Source organism: Arachis stenosperma, chromosome 1, assembly GCF_014773155.1.
Source record: "Arachis stenosperma cultivar V10309 chromosome 1, arast.V10309.gnm1.PFL2, whole genome shotgun sequence".
NCBI classification, from domain to species: Eukaryota; Viridiplantae; Streptophyta; class Magnoliopsida; order Fabales; family Fabaceae; genus Arachis; species Arachis stenosperma.
In genome coordinates this window covers 29,673,471-29,688,625 of record NC_080377.1, presented here as the reverse complement: position 1 = coordinate 29,688,625, position 15,155 = coordinate 29,673,471, and the positions used below count along the sequence as shown (strand labels likewise).

Sequence of the window (15,155 nt, the reverse complement as noted above, 5' to 3'; positions counted from 1 at the left end):
TAAATTAAATCTGATCATATCATAGATTAGACTCTCCTAATAATAGCATTTTCCCTATTTCGTGTCATACTGCAAATGGCAACAACTATACTATATATTTGGCCACTATATATTTACGAGCAATGAATTTAGTAGTTCATTGTAATTAATTTTTTGTTTGATCTATTCAAGTTCAATTTCCTGAGTATATTGTGATCTTTTCAGGTTCTTGTAGTGTTATAGTATATATAGGAAGTTTTGTTTGTTATTCTTGTTTATAGTTTTGATTTAGTAGATTGAATATTACAACCTAAGAACTTTTCTTTACAACATTGTTTGACAGGTAGCTGATGTTACTAGAAAGCATAGGTGGATCAGTGCTAACAATGAAGTCACATATTTTGGTTCATCTTTTGAGGTGAGTATTTTTGTTCTCAATGTTATCATCGACACTAATTTCTCTGCTTTGGAAGATTTCAAGGTCTCCAATTGTCAATGTTAAGTACTATTATGTCATCTAAACAATCATTTCATTCCTTTCTTCCTGTTAGTTCAATTTTCAGTTTGCTAATGGGTGGCATTCTCAAATTTTTGCCAGAATTAGAATAAGTTATATAACGTCTAGAGGATTACCCCTAAGAGAGTCATCATTGCTTCTAAGAAATTCGTTCACTTCATTATTAGAGAAGACCTTGTTAAGGGGCTTGTTAGGATCTGTTTGTTGATCATGTACTGTTATGTTGCTTCCATTTTATTTTAACTCTGTCTCTACTATTATTTTCTGCTCAGATACAGAATGTCCTATCTTGGTTTCTTTCTTTAGGGAAGAGGGAAAGATATCACGCAAGCTTGTTGAGTGTATTAATACATATTTTATTGTTTCAGTTTTGTATAGAGACTGTGAAGTCCAAGTCAAAAATAGAAGAAAGTAGTTATGCAACAGGGCCTTCTTCGCCCTCTCCACCTCTTCGCTGTTAGAGCAAGTGATTCCCACAACGGTAACCATGTGGGTCCACTCCACAAGCTTGGCCTCTCCGACGCAAAATGCGAATCCGCCGTTGTTGCCGGTAACGTCCCGGAGGCACCTCTGGTTCCCCCTAAACCGGCTTCTTCGGTTGGAACTCCCGTCGTCCCTTCACTTGTGACTCTCCGATTCAATTTTCGAATAGGAACCAAATGTGTTGACTTTAGCCTTGCGCATTCTTGCTGATGATTTAGAAAAACTTGTTGAGTTAAGCAATTGATTTGATTTGATTTTGTATCAGCCACTTAACAGGCATCCTCGACGCAACCGGAGGATGTCGGCGCTGAGGGAAGCTTTTCAAGAGACGACAATATCGCCTGCGAATTTCGTGTATCCACTTTTCATTCATGAAGGTTGGTCTTGTTTTTACTTGTTTTATGCATTGTTCATGTGTAGTGGAGGTAGTGTAATATGCTATGCTGGATTTGTTTTGATTCGTAGCAATTGAACTTGCAGGTGAGGAGGACACTTTAATTGGGGCTATGCCGAGATGCTACAGGCTTAGATGGAGGCATGAACTTGTGCAAGAGGTTGTTATTTGCTCTTGTTTCTATATCTCCTACTAAAAGTGCTCTAGTAATCCTCCTTAGCATTACACTTGATTAATTCCCTTTTATGGATTGGCTTTAATGTTTTCTAGCATTATTCATTTATTTGAGTTACTTATCAGAAGTTTGAAGCTGTTTAAATATGTTCAAGACGTTTAGATAGATTTGATTGTTTCTTTAAATATCTAGGCTGGGAGGAACTTGGCTAGTTTTGTTTGGGTATTCTACTTCCTGTCCTGAATCTGCCTATTACATTGCTTATTTTGTCTTTTTTGTGTAGTATTAAAAATAATCAGTAAACACACAAAGTCGATCCTCCCATATAATGCTCTTCTAATTTATATTTGCAAACCACATGGTTGATGATGACATTGTGCTTGCCATATCTTCAGGTTGCAAAGGCACGGGATGTTGGTGTTAATAGTATGGTGCTTTTTCCTAAAATTCCAGATGCCTTGAAGGTTCTATTCTGTTACTTACATACTCTAGATTTTCTGTAGTGTGATTTTAGCCCTGTATGACAGATTTTTTCCTTATAGTCTCCCACAGGAAATGAAGCATACAATGATAATGACTTAGTGCCTCGGTCAATACGTTTGCTTAAGGATAAGTTTTCAGACCTTGTAAGTGAACATAATCTGAGGTTAATATTTTCTGGTGCTTGTGGAGAGTTAAGCCAATAATATCCTTATCATAACTAACATAAATGGATCAGTTTAATTTATTAGATTGAATATAAATAGTCTAAATTATAAAATTATAACTCATAAACAAAATAAACTTAAACAGAACAATTCATATAATCCATGAATTTATATGACACTGTTTGTTAATCCTATTCATAGCATTTTGTATTTGTATACATAGTTGGGATTCTTTTTATAGTTAAATACTAATGCTTAATTTTCTAAGAAAGCTAGAGATACATCGATTTTACAGTAAAAGATTTTAGTAATAGCTTAACGAATTTTTTCACCGCTCTTAATAATTGTTTAAATATGTGAAATCTAACTTAGCCTTTCGGTGTGGTGAAAGCTAGAACTATTTTCTTTAATTTGGCGTAGCAATAATCACTAATTACGATTAATAATGAGAAAAGTTGCTTTGCTTAATGAGTGAAAGCTGAATGAGTGGAGTAATAATCAAGACATGAATCTTATTTTATATTAAATATTTCCTCTGCATGCTGCTGTTTTTTTATTTTCTTCTTTTTTAAATTTCAGTCCTCCTAAATTTTGGAATTTGGAAAGTGAAGTAAGCCTGAGATTTAATATGATGCATTGAACATAAACAGGTATTGTTGTTTAGAGTAATGGCTATATATATATAGAGATTAAAAAAAAGGCTCTTCATTGTAACAGAAATTCCTAAATACTCTTGTTTTAGTTTTAACAGCTACTGCAACAACTAGTGTAAGCATTAGGACTGTTAACTGCATTGTTAGTTTGTCATTATTTTTGGATGATAATGGTATGACTAGAAGTCAAGATCTATTTACATTATTTGCAAATACATTTATCTAGTTATGTTCATTGTTCAGGAGTTTGGACATAAGTCTGTATTTTATCATGTTATTTTTAATATTTTGTAGTTGTAATTAATGTGATTGAAAAATGATGGTAATGTGCTATATTTTGTTTTAAAGTATTTCTTTTGTTTTAATTTTCTTCTACATTTTTAATGTCTTGTTTAAATATTTCTTTTTAATAATAAATGATTAATAGTGTAATAATAGTGTAGATTAATTTTTAAAATTTATATTGACAGGTTTGAAACCAAGAATAGCTGTAATTTTTAAAATGAAAAGTCTTTTTGTGGGGGTTTTAAACCGCCACAAATATTGACCAAGAACTGACACAAAATACCAGTACAAAACCTCCACTAAACACACACAAAACCTCCACTGAATAGATTGTGGAGGTTTTTAAAAACCCCTACAAAAGACCTCGTGGCACCTCAAATTTTGGGGGTTTTAGAAACCTCCATAAACCATTTGGTGGGGGTTCTAAACCTCCACAAATAAGAGAAAAAACTGCCACAAATAAACAAAAATCTTGTAGTGTACAAGAAGCACCACAGACATATGTCCTAAGGTCCAAGCTATTGGTGTCTAGCCTTATTGTTTGTTTTTTTCATCTTTGTTGCCAATTCCTGGCTTTTCTTTTCTTTTTCTTTCTTACTTTTATTTATTTTCCAAGGATGTTCATTAATTGAAGGTTTCATAACAGCAACTGAGTTCACAATATAGGAGATATTTTATTCTGCAGCTTTTATTATTGAACTTATCATCTAATCAAGCAATTACCACAACTGAACTTTATTCTGATTCCTACCATATTGGACAATCACTTTCTATTTCAAACATTTTCTCTTATTGATGTAGGAAGGAAACAAGACAAAATTTAATGCAGATGAGTGATAACAAGCATTCTGGCTAAATCACTTATTTTGAATGACACCAGGACAGTAAACTAACAGAGTGCATATAAGGGTAAGCTTATTAGAAAGGAGAATCATTTGACTTCCAACTAAAGCATAGCAGATATAAACAGTTGAGTAACAATACAACCTTTTGGTATCTTCTTTTTTTTTTCTCATCTTCCTTCTTAGTTTTTGTGACTTCCTTGCTCATGATGTACACTCCTTCCAAAAAGTTGAGTAGTTCTCTATACTGATAGTGGAAGTTGCTTGTCCTCCAAGCACTTAACAAAATGGTTAGCATGCATGAATATTTGTAGGCTTTTGAACTAACTTTAGTGTGTGGACACCAAACTTAGTCCCTTGTCAACATCTCTTATGCAACAAATCATCCATATACATGAGACCTTGTGCCTTTACTAAAGGTAATAAAACTAGAAAACAGACAATAGTTTAGTGGTTTCCCTGATTGCTTGGAGCTAGTAATCATTTATGCAGAGGGTTGAAATGTGTTTTTAAATGAGAATTTTGGTGGAACACCAAACTTAGCATCCTTCATTCACCCTTAAATTATTTTCATGTGTAACACCAAATTTAGCTCCTTGCAATACAGATAAATCTACTTAACCTTTTTATTGAAATAGAAAAAGAAAACTACCTCTAGTTGGGTTGCCTCCCAACAAGCGCTCTTTTAATGTCACTAGCTTGACATCCATCATTCTTGCTCAACTTAATTCCTGAACCTCCTTCTCTTTGTCCCAATGGCCTCCCATGTAATACTTTGTCCTGTGACCGTTTGCTGTGAAGATGTCCTTTGTTGCTTCATCCATAAGTTCAAGGCTTCTATAAGGAAGAACCTTTGTCACCAAGTAGGGACCAGTCCATTTGGACTTGAGTTTGCTAGGGAAAACTTTGAGCCTGTAGTTATACAAGAGTACTTGCTGTCCTGGTTTGAACTCCTTCTTTGAGATCCTTTTGTCATTCTATCTCTTAGCCTTTTCCTTGTAAATCTTAGCATTTTCATAGGCTTCCAATCTAAACTCATCCAACTCATTTATTTGCAGTAGCCTCTTATCTCCTGCTGCTTGAGAATCAAGGTTGAGGAGTTTAATGGCCCAGAAGACTTTATGCTCAAGCTCTACAAGGAGGTGACAGGACTTGCCATATAATAACTGAAAAGGGGACTTTCCAATAGGAGTTTTAAAGGCTGTTATGTATGCCCAGAGAGCATCTTCTAATTTTCTGGCCCAATCCTTTCTTGTGTTCCCCACTATTTTTTCCAAAACCCTCTTCAACTTCCTATTTGCAAGCTCTGCTTGGCCATTGGTCTGTGGTTGATATGGTGTGGCTACTTTATGCATCACTCCGTATTTGTGAAGTAGTTTCTCCATTTGTTTGTTACAAAAATGGCTACCACCATCACTGACAAGACCCTTAGGCACTCCATATCTAGTAAAAATGTGCTTCTTAAGGAATTGCAGGACAATTTATGCATCACATGTGGTTGTGGCTATGCTTCCACCCACTTTGAGACATGCTCTACTACCACAAGTATGTATTTGAAGGAGTATGAAGGTGGAAAAGGGCCCATAAAGTCTATGCCCCAAAGATCAAAGAGTTCTACCTCTAGGATGTAGTTTTGAGGCATCTCATTTCTTTTTGTCAATCCTCCAGCTCTCTGGCACTCATTGCATAGATGAACGAACTCCCTGGCATCCTTGAAGATGGTTGGCCAATAAAATCCACTTTGGAGTACCTTGGCAGCCATTCTTTCTGGTCTAAAGTGACCACCATAGGCTGAATTATGGCAGTGCCACAGTATATCTTTCATTTCATTCTCAGGAATACATTTCCTAATCATCCCATCTGGACACCTCCTGAATAAGTATGGTTCATCCCACAAGAATTTCTTGGCTTCATTGAGCAGCTTCTTCACTTGTTGCTTGGTGAATTCTTGAGGGATCTTCCTTCCAACTTTATAGTTTGCAATATCTGCAAACCAAGGGGCTTGTTGGATTTGCAAAAGCTGTTCATCAGGAAAGCTTTCGTTTACTGGATGTGAAGCTTCTTGGTTTGTTTCTTGTGGTAGCCTTGATAAATGATCAGTAACTTGATTTTCATTCCCTTTCCTATCCTTTATTTCAATGTTAAACTCTTGTAGGAGCAATATCCATCTGATAAGCCTTGGTTTGGCGTCCTGTTTTGACATCGAATACTTAAGGGCAGCATGGTCAGTATAAACTACAATCTTAGATCCAATCAAGTATGATCTAAACTTATCAAATGCATAAACCACAACCAATAATTCCTTTTCTGTTGTGGTGTAATTTTTCTGAGCTTCATTCAATACTTTGCTTGCATAATAAATGACATGGTGTAAATTGCCCTTCCTTTGTCCCAACACAGCACCAATTGCAAGGTCACTTGCATCACACATGAGTTCAAAAGGTAATTCCCAATCTGGGGGTGTGATGATTGGTGCTTTTGTGAGTTTGGTTTTTAAAGTTTCAAAGGCATGCTTATAGATTTCATAAAAAACAAAAGGATTATCAACCACCAGCAAATTGCTTAGTGGTTTAGCGATATTAGAAAAATCCTTGATGAATCTTCTATAGAATCCGGCATGTCCTAAGAAATTTCTAACAGCTCTCACATTAGTTGGTGAAGAAAGTTTCTCTATGATTTCTACCTTTGTTTTGTCAACTTCTATCCCTCTTCTTGAAACTTTGTGACCAAGAACAATTCCTTTGGGTACCATAAAATGGCATTTTTTCCAATTCAAAACCAAATTGGTTTCTTGGCACCATTTCAAGACTAGGGTAAGATGATGCAAGCAAACATTGAAAGTGTCACCAAAAACAGAGAAATCATCCATGAACACTTCAATAAACCTTTCTACCATATATGAGAAGATTGATAGCATGCATCTTTGGAAGGTAGATGGGGTATTACACAACCCGAATGGCATTCTTCTATATGCAAAAACTCCAAAGGGACAAGTGAATGAGGTTTTCTCCTGATCCATAGGGTCCACCACTATTTGATTTTAGCCAGAATATCCATCTAGGAAGAAGTAATAGGCGTGGCCAGCCAACCTTTCAAGCATTTGGTCAATGAAAGGAAGGGGGAAGTGGTCTTTTCTCGTGGCATCATTCAACCTTCTATAATCAATACACATCCTCCATCCTGTCACTGTTCTTGTGGGAATGAGCTCATTCTTCTCATTAGTAATGACAATCATCCCTCATTTTTTTGGCACCACTTGAACTGGGCTCACCCATGAGCTATCAGAAATAGGATAGATAATCCCAACATTCCAGAGCTTCATCACTTCCTTTTGGACAACTTCTTTCATTGTGGGGTTTAGTCTTCTCTGAGGTTGTACAACTGGTTTAAAATCTTCCTCCAAGAGTATCTTGTGCATACATATGGAAGGACTTATGCCCTTTAAGTCATCAATGGTCTATCCTAGTGCATCTTTGTGAGTTCTAAATACAGCAAGGAGTCTTCCTTCTTCTTCCTCACTCAAGGTTTCAATTCTTAATTCGGCTTTTCCTCTGCCTTTCTTTCAGAAGAGACTTCAGTCACGTGTTCCCTTGAGGTATCTTGAGCTGCTTCTATCTCTCTTTCTTTCTCTTCTTGACTGGTCGGTTCAAGCACTTCCTCCACCAGATCTTCTATCATTTCCACTCTCATGTGTTGTGCTCTCTCAGGGGGGTGTTCTATAGCTTTGAAGACATTGATGATCATTTGCTCATCATGCACCCTGAGGATCATTTCACATTTCTCTACATCTATAATGACCCTTGCTATGGCCAAGAAAGGTCTACCCAAGATAATTGAATTATGTCCTTCTTCTTCCATGTCTAAAATGACAAAGTCAGTAGGGAAGATGAATTCTCCAACCTTCACTAACAAATTCTCCACCACTCCATTCGGTATCTTGAGTGACCGATCTGCCATTTGAAGTGACATTCTAGTTGGTCTGAGTTCTTCTATTGCAAGCTGCTTCATTAATGAGAGAGACATCAAGTTGATGTTGGCTTCTAGATCACAGAGGGCTTTATCTAATGTTCTGTTGCCTATAGTGCAAGATAGGATGAAGCTTCCTGGGTCTTTGAGCTTTGGTGGAAGACCTCTTTAGATGATAGCACTACACTCTTAGGTCAAGATCACTATCTCTTTTTCATTCCATCTCCTCTTCTTGTTAATAAGCTCCTTGAGAAATTTTGCATACAGAGGCATCTGCTCCATTGCTTTAGCCAGTGGAATATTGATTTCTAGCTTCTTGAAAACTTCTAGGAACTTGAGAAATTGTTGGTCCTTGATCTCCTTCTAAAATCTTTGAGGATACGGCAGAGGAGGGGTGTAAGGCTTCTCCACATTCTTCTATTCTTGTGGATGCTCCTTCATGATTTGTTTTCCTTTCTTTGAGGCTTGTGGCTTTTCCTTCTTCTGTTTGGACTCCTCTTGATCTTGCTTGTTTGCTGTTACCTCTTCCTTGCTAACGTCCTCATCATTCTCAACTGGCCTCTTGTTAGCTTCTTTGTCATTCTTCAAGGTTCTTCCACTCCTTAATTAGATTGCTTTGCATTCTTCTTTGGGATTGGGAATGGTGTCACTTAGTAATGAATTGGGTGCTCGTTCAGCCACTGTTTGCTTGGACAATTGGCCAATTTGCCTCTCTAAATTCCTCAGTAAAGCTTCATGGTTCTTATGGGCCAATTCTTGATGCTTGATCATCTTTTCCATCATTATCTCCAAATTGGAGATCCTTTGAGATTCTTGAGGTGGTTGTGGTTGATTATAGGATGTGGGTAGTGGGTGAAAGTTATTTTGGTTAGCTGAGGGATTATTGGGTAGATAGTAGTTAGGTTGAGGTTGATTGTTTTGTGGTTTTCTGTATTGGTTTTGGTTAGTGTTTTGATGGTTTGTGTTTCTAGAATTGTTCTGGTTTAAGTTTCTCTACCAAGGCTGCTGGTTTTGGTTGTCTCCCCACCTCAAATTGGGGTGGTTCCTCCAGGATGAGTTGTAGGTATCTCCATGAAACTCATTTTTTCCAACTCCTTGGTTGTGCATGTATTGGACTTGCTCTTGCTGTTGCTCTTCATAGTTCTCTTCATTTTGTCTCCATGTAGGTGATGGTTGATTTGTTGTGTTCACTGCAGCTACTTGAAGACCATCAATCCTCTTGGCCATCATCTCCATCTGTTGTTGAATCTATTCATGCATAACCTTGTTTTGTGCCAAAATGGTATCTACACCTTCCAGCTCCAACACACCCTTCCTTTAAGCTGGTTGGCGTTGCATTTGATGAGCATAGAAGTATTGGTTATTTGCCACAGTGTCTATGAGATTTTGAGCTTCGTCAGCTATCTTCATTAGTTGCACTGAACCTCCAGCAGAATAATCCAAAGCTTCTTGAGCTTTTTGAGTCAACCCCTCATAGAAATTCTGAAGTATGTCCCATTCATTAAACATCTCCGGTGGACACTTCCTAATCAAGGCTTTGTATCTCTCCCAAGCCTCATAAAGTGATTTTCCTTCCATTTGGGTGAAGGTTTTCACCTCTGTCTTCAATCTTATGATCCTCTGAGGTGGGTAGAACTTAGCCAAAAATTTGCTCACCAAATCCTCCCCGTTGTTGATGCTTTCTTTCAGAAATGCTTCTAACCATTGAGTAGCCTTATCCCTCTGAGAAAATAGAAACAACAGCAAAGTCATTGAAAGTTGCTTGTGAAATGCTTTCCTTGATGATGATGTTAGTTCTTCTAAGAGATTGATTATCTTCCTGCAAAGTCATTGGAAGTTGCTTGTTCCCTAAGCACTTGAGAAACAGTTAGCATGCCTGTATGCTTGTAATTTTCTGAACTTAAGTCGGCGTATGAACACCAAACTTAGTTCTTTGACTAATGCAACAGATTGAATACATGCAAAGGACATCATGTGCTTTTATTAAGAAAATAACTATGAACTAGAAATCAAAATAATTGTTAAGTAGTTTCCCTAATTTTTTGGAGTCAGTGACTATTAATACTGAGGGTTGAAGTGTGCTTTTAATGAAATCTTTGGTGAAACACCAAACTTAGAATTACACATTCACCCCTGAATTACTTTGGTGTGAAACACCAAACTTAGCTCCTTGCAATACAGAGAGATCTACTTAACTCTTTATTGAAACAACTATGAAAAGAAAACTACCTCTGGTTGGGTTGTCTCCCAACAAGCGTTCCTTTATTCTCATTAGCTTGTCTTTTTGTTTATGAATTTCTTTCTCTTCTTTCAGTTTGTTAAGAGGAATGACCTCAAGTGGAGAAAGGAGCCAGTTAATGCCATTTATTGTGAGTGTGATTTCCTTGAGTGAACTTGCTTGTTGGAGCAGGAGTTGGATTGTCCTTTGACCTTCTCTTTTTCATGGATATGATCCTTTGCTTCTCGGTCACAATGCTTCTTTTGGTGCTTGTTTCTACTGCCTTCACATCTTTGATCTCAAAACTTGGATATTGTTGGATAGTTGGAGCATCCTCTTTGTTAAGAGCTTCTTGGATTAGTGGTTCAATGAACTCATCCTCTATGCAACTTTCTATTTCATTGGAGTGTGGACTTCCTTGATTGATTTCCTCCCTTTCTACTGCATGATGTTGCATTGAGTCTGTTGGGAGTGAATTCGCATGTTTCTTTGTCACCCATAGTAACCTCTGTGAGTATGGAGCCTTAGGCTTATATACTCTCACAACCTCCTCCTTCTTCATAGGAATCTCACTTAGTATGGGTGCCCTTCTGATTCCTCCCTTGTACTCACCATTTGGTCCCCATCCTCCTTGCTAAGAACCACTCCAAAGTGTTCTGCTATATTGTTTAAATGTGCTTCAATGATGATGAAGGTGATGGCTTATTTTTCTGTCAATGCTATGGACCATTGAATGAACTCCTTAGTTTTCGGAGAGAGTGAAGTGGTGTCACCAGAAGAATTGTAGGTAAGGATTCGCTTTGATAGATATCCATCTTGTGCCTCAAGCTCCTTATTGGCAGCTCCCTGGTTATGCATAATTGACCTTACTTCCTCCTTAAAAGTTCTCATGTCCTTAGATTCTTCCAAGAACATTGTCAGTAGGTTCTCTATCTTTGATAGCTTATCCTCGAGGGGAGGGCGTGCAACTGGGTTGGAATTTGGAGGTTGAGGGTGGTATGACTCTGGTGAGTAATGGTATGGTTTTTGTGGGTTATGAAAAAAAATTTTGTGTGTAGTAGGATGAATTTTGTGAATGGTGAAATGAATTATACAGATATGGGAAGGAATTCTGTGCTGAAGCATGTGCAAGTGATGAGGAATTTGGATATGTAAAACTAGGAGGTGGGGTTGGATAATTGAGAGGTGATGGTTCTTGATGAATGGGGTATGAATGAGTGAAATCTCTTTGATTTTGATCTTCCCAGCCACAACTTGAGTAGTGATCAATTTTATCAAAATATGGACCATTTTGTGGTTCTGAAAAGTATCCTATTTTATGTTCTTGATACTCCCACCTACCTTGACCATAATAACGTGAATCATTCTGTGGTGGTGGAGAGTTTTCCATGAAACATGAATAAACAAAATATGATGGATGCTCCTTTCTTTCTTGCAGTAAGCTCTGTTTCAAACAATAATCACCAAAATTAGAATCTCCATTGTATAGTGAGGCAATATCACAAACAGTTAGTGGGTGAATAAATAAGGGTAAAAATATCTTAAATTGCAAAGACTAACAAATAACAGTTGAATATGAAACTAATTAACAAAAGAAAAAGAAAAATGTTCAATCTAGTTACCCTCCAATTTAATCATTGTCAATACAAAACCAATCCTCGGCAACGGTGCTGATGCAAGGGCATCTTGGCCAGTTTCACTGACATTTTCTTTACTATTTTTAGGGTAGTTTCATGCATTTCCTTAGGAAATAAGCTAGTTTTGGGTAGATATTCACTTACACCTTGATTCAAGCATACATTGTGCATTTTACATGATTTCATGAGGATTTCGCATGAATTTAGTGACAAATTGTATGTTGCATTACCCATGACTTGGACTAGAACTTTGATGCACTCTATTGCTTATTTTCAGGACCAACTGAAGCAAGGAGGAACCACTTAGCAGTCACGTTAATCTAATTAACGTGGCCACTAACGTGGAATGGGAGGTAACCTGCAAAGTTAATGAGAAAAGTGATTGCCAATAATGCTCTCGAAGCCATCATTGCCCACGTTAAGAGTCACGTTAACTAAGTTAACGTGAACTCTAACGTGAAGAAAGGATTTTGAGCCAACGTTAGTGACACTTAACATTATCACTAACGTTGGCCAATGATCATAAGTGGCCACGTTAGAGTCCACGTTAACTTGGTTAACGTGGCCTCTAACGTCAACAAGGGGAAGGAAGCCAACGTTAGTGACATTCAATATTGTCACTAACGTTGGCCTAAGGTGCAATGTACCACGTTAACTTCCACGTTAACTTTGTTAACGTGGGAGCTAACGTGAGAGGCAAGAATGGTCGACAACGTTAGTGACACCCAACATTGTCACTAACGTTGGAAGCAACCATAAAACCCCAAGGAGCCACGTTAACTTCTACGTTAACTTAGTTAACGTGGAAGCTAACGGCAATGAGTGAAAGATGAGCCAACGTTAGTGACACTCAACATTGTCACTAACGTTGGAAATGGTTTGCAAAGACACGTTAGAAGCCACGTTAACCTAGTTAACGTGGACTCTAACGTGAATAGGGGCATATTGGAACATTAGTGACAATGTTGAGTGTCACTAATGTTCTCGAAGATTGGCATGCCTACGATAAAAGAGCCACGTTAACTAAGTTAACGTGGACTCTAATGTGGGAAAGGGGGAGGCTCTCAACGTTATTGGGAAAGTTGAGTCCCAATAACGTGTGCGAAGGACAAAGAGGCAACGTTAGTGGCAATGTTTGTGCCACTAACGTTGAAGTTAACGTGGCCTTTACTTGGGTAAGAAACGTTAGTGAAAAAGTTGAATGACATTAACGTTTTCGAACCCATTTTCTCACTGAATGTTAACACCTCTAACGTCCTGAGCTAAAGTCTCTGCCCACTTCACACTTTCTCTCTGCAAGTAAAACCAAGCCCAAGTGAAGAAGAGAACTGCTCCAAACTCAAGATCCAAAGGCCCAGAACTTGAAGAACCAACTAGAAGCTGAGAAGAGTAGTATATATAGGAGTAGCTTTGAATTATTAGAGAGTTCGGGAGGTTGGAAGGAGAGCACTACTCTCTGTATTTTACTCTGCTTTTCTAGTTCCATGATGTATTCTCCATCTTTGTTTTCATTTTCTAGAGCTATGAACAACTAAACCCCTTTCATTGGGTTAGGGAGCTCTGTTGTAATTTGATGGATCAATACTAGTTTTCATTATTCTTCTTCTATCTTTTCTCTTGATTTTACTTGAAAGCTTTCGATCTTCATCCCATTGGGTAGTTATCTTGGAAAAGGAGCTATTCAAACTTGGATCTCTTCTGAGCCTTGAAAGAGGAATGAAGAGATCAAGCTAGAAATGCTTTATCATGCTGGACCAAATTGGGTTTGGATGGATATGTGACTATAATCCTCTCAATACTTGATTTGGGAAATGCATGTGGTATAATCAGTGACCACACTTCATCTCTTCTCATGAGCAATTGACCAAGGAATTGGCTATTGATCAAGATTTGAGAGATTGAATTACAAGAAATTGTAATTCAATCAATTAAGATTGCCAAGGAGATCAATGATTGCATTGATTGAGGAAGAGATGAAAATGAACTTGATCCGGAGAATTGCAACATCTCCTGCACCCAATGAATTCCCCAATTCTAATCTCACCCATTCTCTTTAATTTTTGCGTTTACTTTCATGAGCAAACACCCCATTCCCATTTACAATTTTGCAATTTATTTTCAGTCATTTACTTCCAGTTCTTCAATTCTAGCATTTACTTTTCCGTCATTTACATTCCCGCCATTTTATTTTCTGCAGCTCTCAACCCAAATTCTGAATTCGCTCAACTAGAGCATTCTTCTAATTAAAGTTGCTTGATCAATCAATCCCTGTGGGATTCGACCTCACTCTATTGTGAGTTTTTACTTGACGACAAATTCGGTACACTTGCCGAAGGAAATCTGTTGCAAGACAATTTCCACCTGCATCAAGTTTATGGCGCCGTTGCTGGGGATTGATTGTGCATCAACAATGATTAAATTAAAAGATCACTAGATTGAGCATTTTTTGTTTTGTTGATTTAATTTTCTATTTGAGTAATTTACTTTCTGTCTTAGTTAACTTCTCCCCTTCCCCCTCTACTCTTTTGTTTTCCTTGTTATTTACCCTTCATTTTGCTAACCCACTAACTGTTTGATATATTGCATCACTCACAACTAACAGTAATTCTGACAGCAATACTATTTGCACATATTGTTACTTGTTTGTACTTGTTGATTGTATGACAGGGAGAAGAAGCGAGGCTTCAACTTCCTTCGATTCTGAACCAGAGAGGACCCTCCTTAGATTAAGGAGGGAAGCAAGAGGGAAACGTGCAATCGGTGCTGAAGAGGAGGAGGAACACTTTGAACTAAACATGGAAGGCAACATAGAAAACCAACATGAGGAAGAGGCTAATAACCATGGGGGAGGAGGTAGAGCAAATCATGTTGGGGAGGATAGAAGAGTGTTAAGCTCTTATATCAATCCCAACCCAGGCAACTGTGGGAGCAGCATTCAGAAGCCCACTATACATGCCAACAATTTCGAGCTCAAACCTCAGCTCATCACTCTTGTGCAGAATAATTGCTCATTTGGAGGAGGTGCTCAAGAAGATCCGAATCAACACTTGACCATCTTCTTGAGGATTTGTGACATAGTGAAGTCCAATGGAGTCCACCAGGATGTCTATAGGCTGCTCTTGTTCCCATTTTCTCTCAGGGACAAGGCATTCAAATGGCTTGAATCCTTCCCAAAAGAAAGCCTGACAAATTGGGAGGAGGTAGTGAATAAGTTTTTGGCAAGGTTTTACCCCCCTCAAAGGATCAATAGGCTGAGAACCGAAGTACAGACATTCAGACAGCAAGATGGGGAGACACTTTATGAAGCTTGGGAAAGGTTCAAAGACCTAACGAGGAGATGCCCACCAGAGATGTTCAAT

General features: G+C 37.9%; 2 protein-coding genes across 2 annotated transcripts; one reads left to right on the top strand and one right to left on the bottom strand.

Moving 5' to 3' along the window:
• Nucleotides 1–913: 913 nt before the first annotated feature.
• On the top strand, nt 914–3,970 carry LOC130976888 (delta-aminolevulinic acid dehydratase 1, chloroplastic-like). Its single transcript, XM_057901850.1, has 6 exons — nt 914–1,120; nt 1,245–1,356; nt 1,460–1,533; nt 1,944–2,012; nt 2,091–2,174; nt 3,935–3,970. Exons 1-6 carry the CDS (start codon nt 914–916, stop codon nt 3,968–3,970), a joined length of 582 nt encoding a protein of 193 aa, XP_057757833.1.
• A 982-nt stretch (nt 3,971–4,952) lies between these two features.
• On the bottom strand, nt 4,953–5,360 carry LOC130976880 (uncharacterized). The gene has a single exon (XM_057901838.1). It carries the CDS (start codon nt 5,358–5,360, stop codon nt 4,953–4,955), a length of 408 nt encoding a protein of 135 aa, XP_057757821.1.
• Between the last annotated feature and the right edge of the window lie 9,795 nt (nt 5,361–15,155).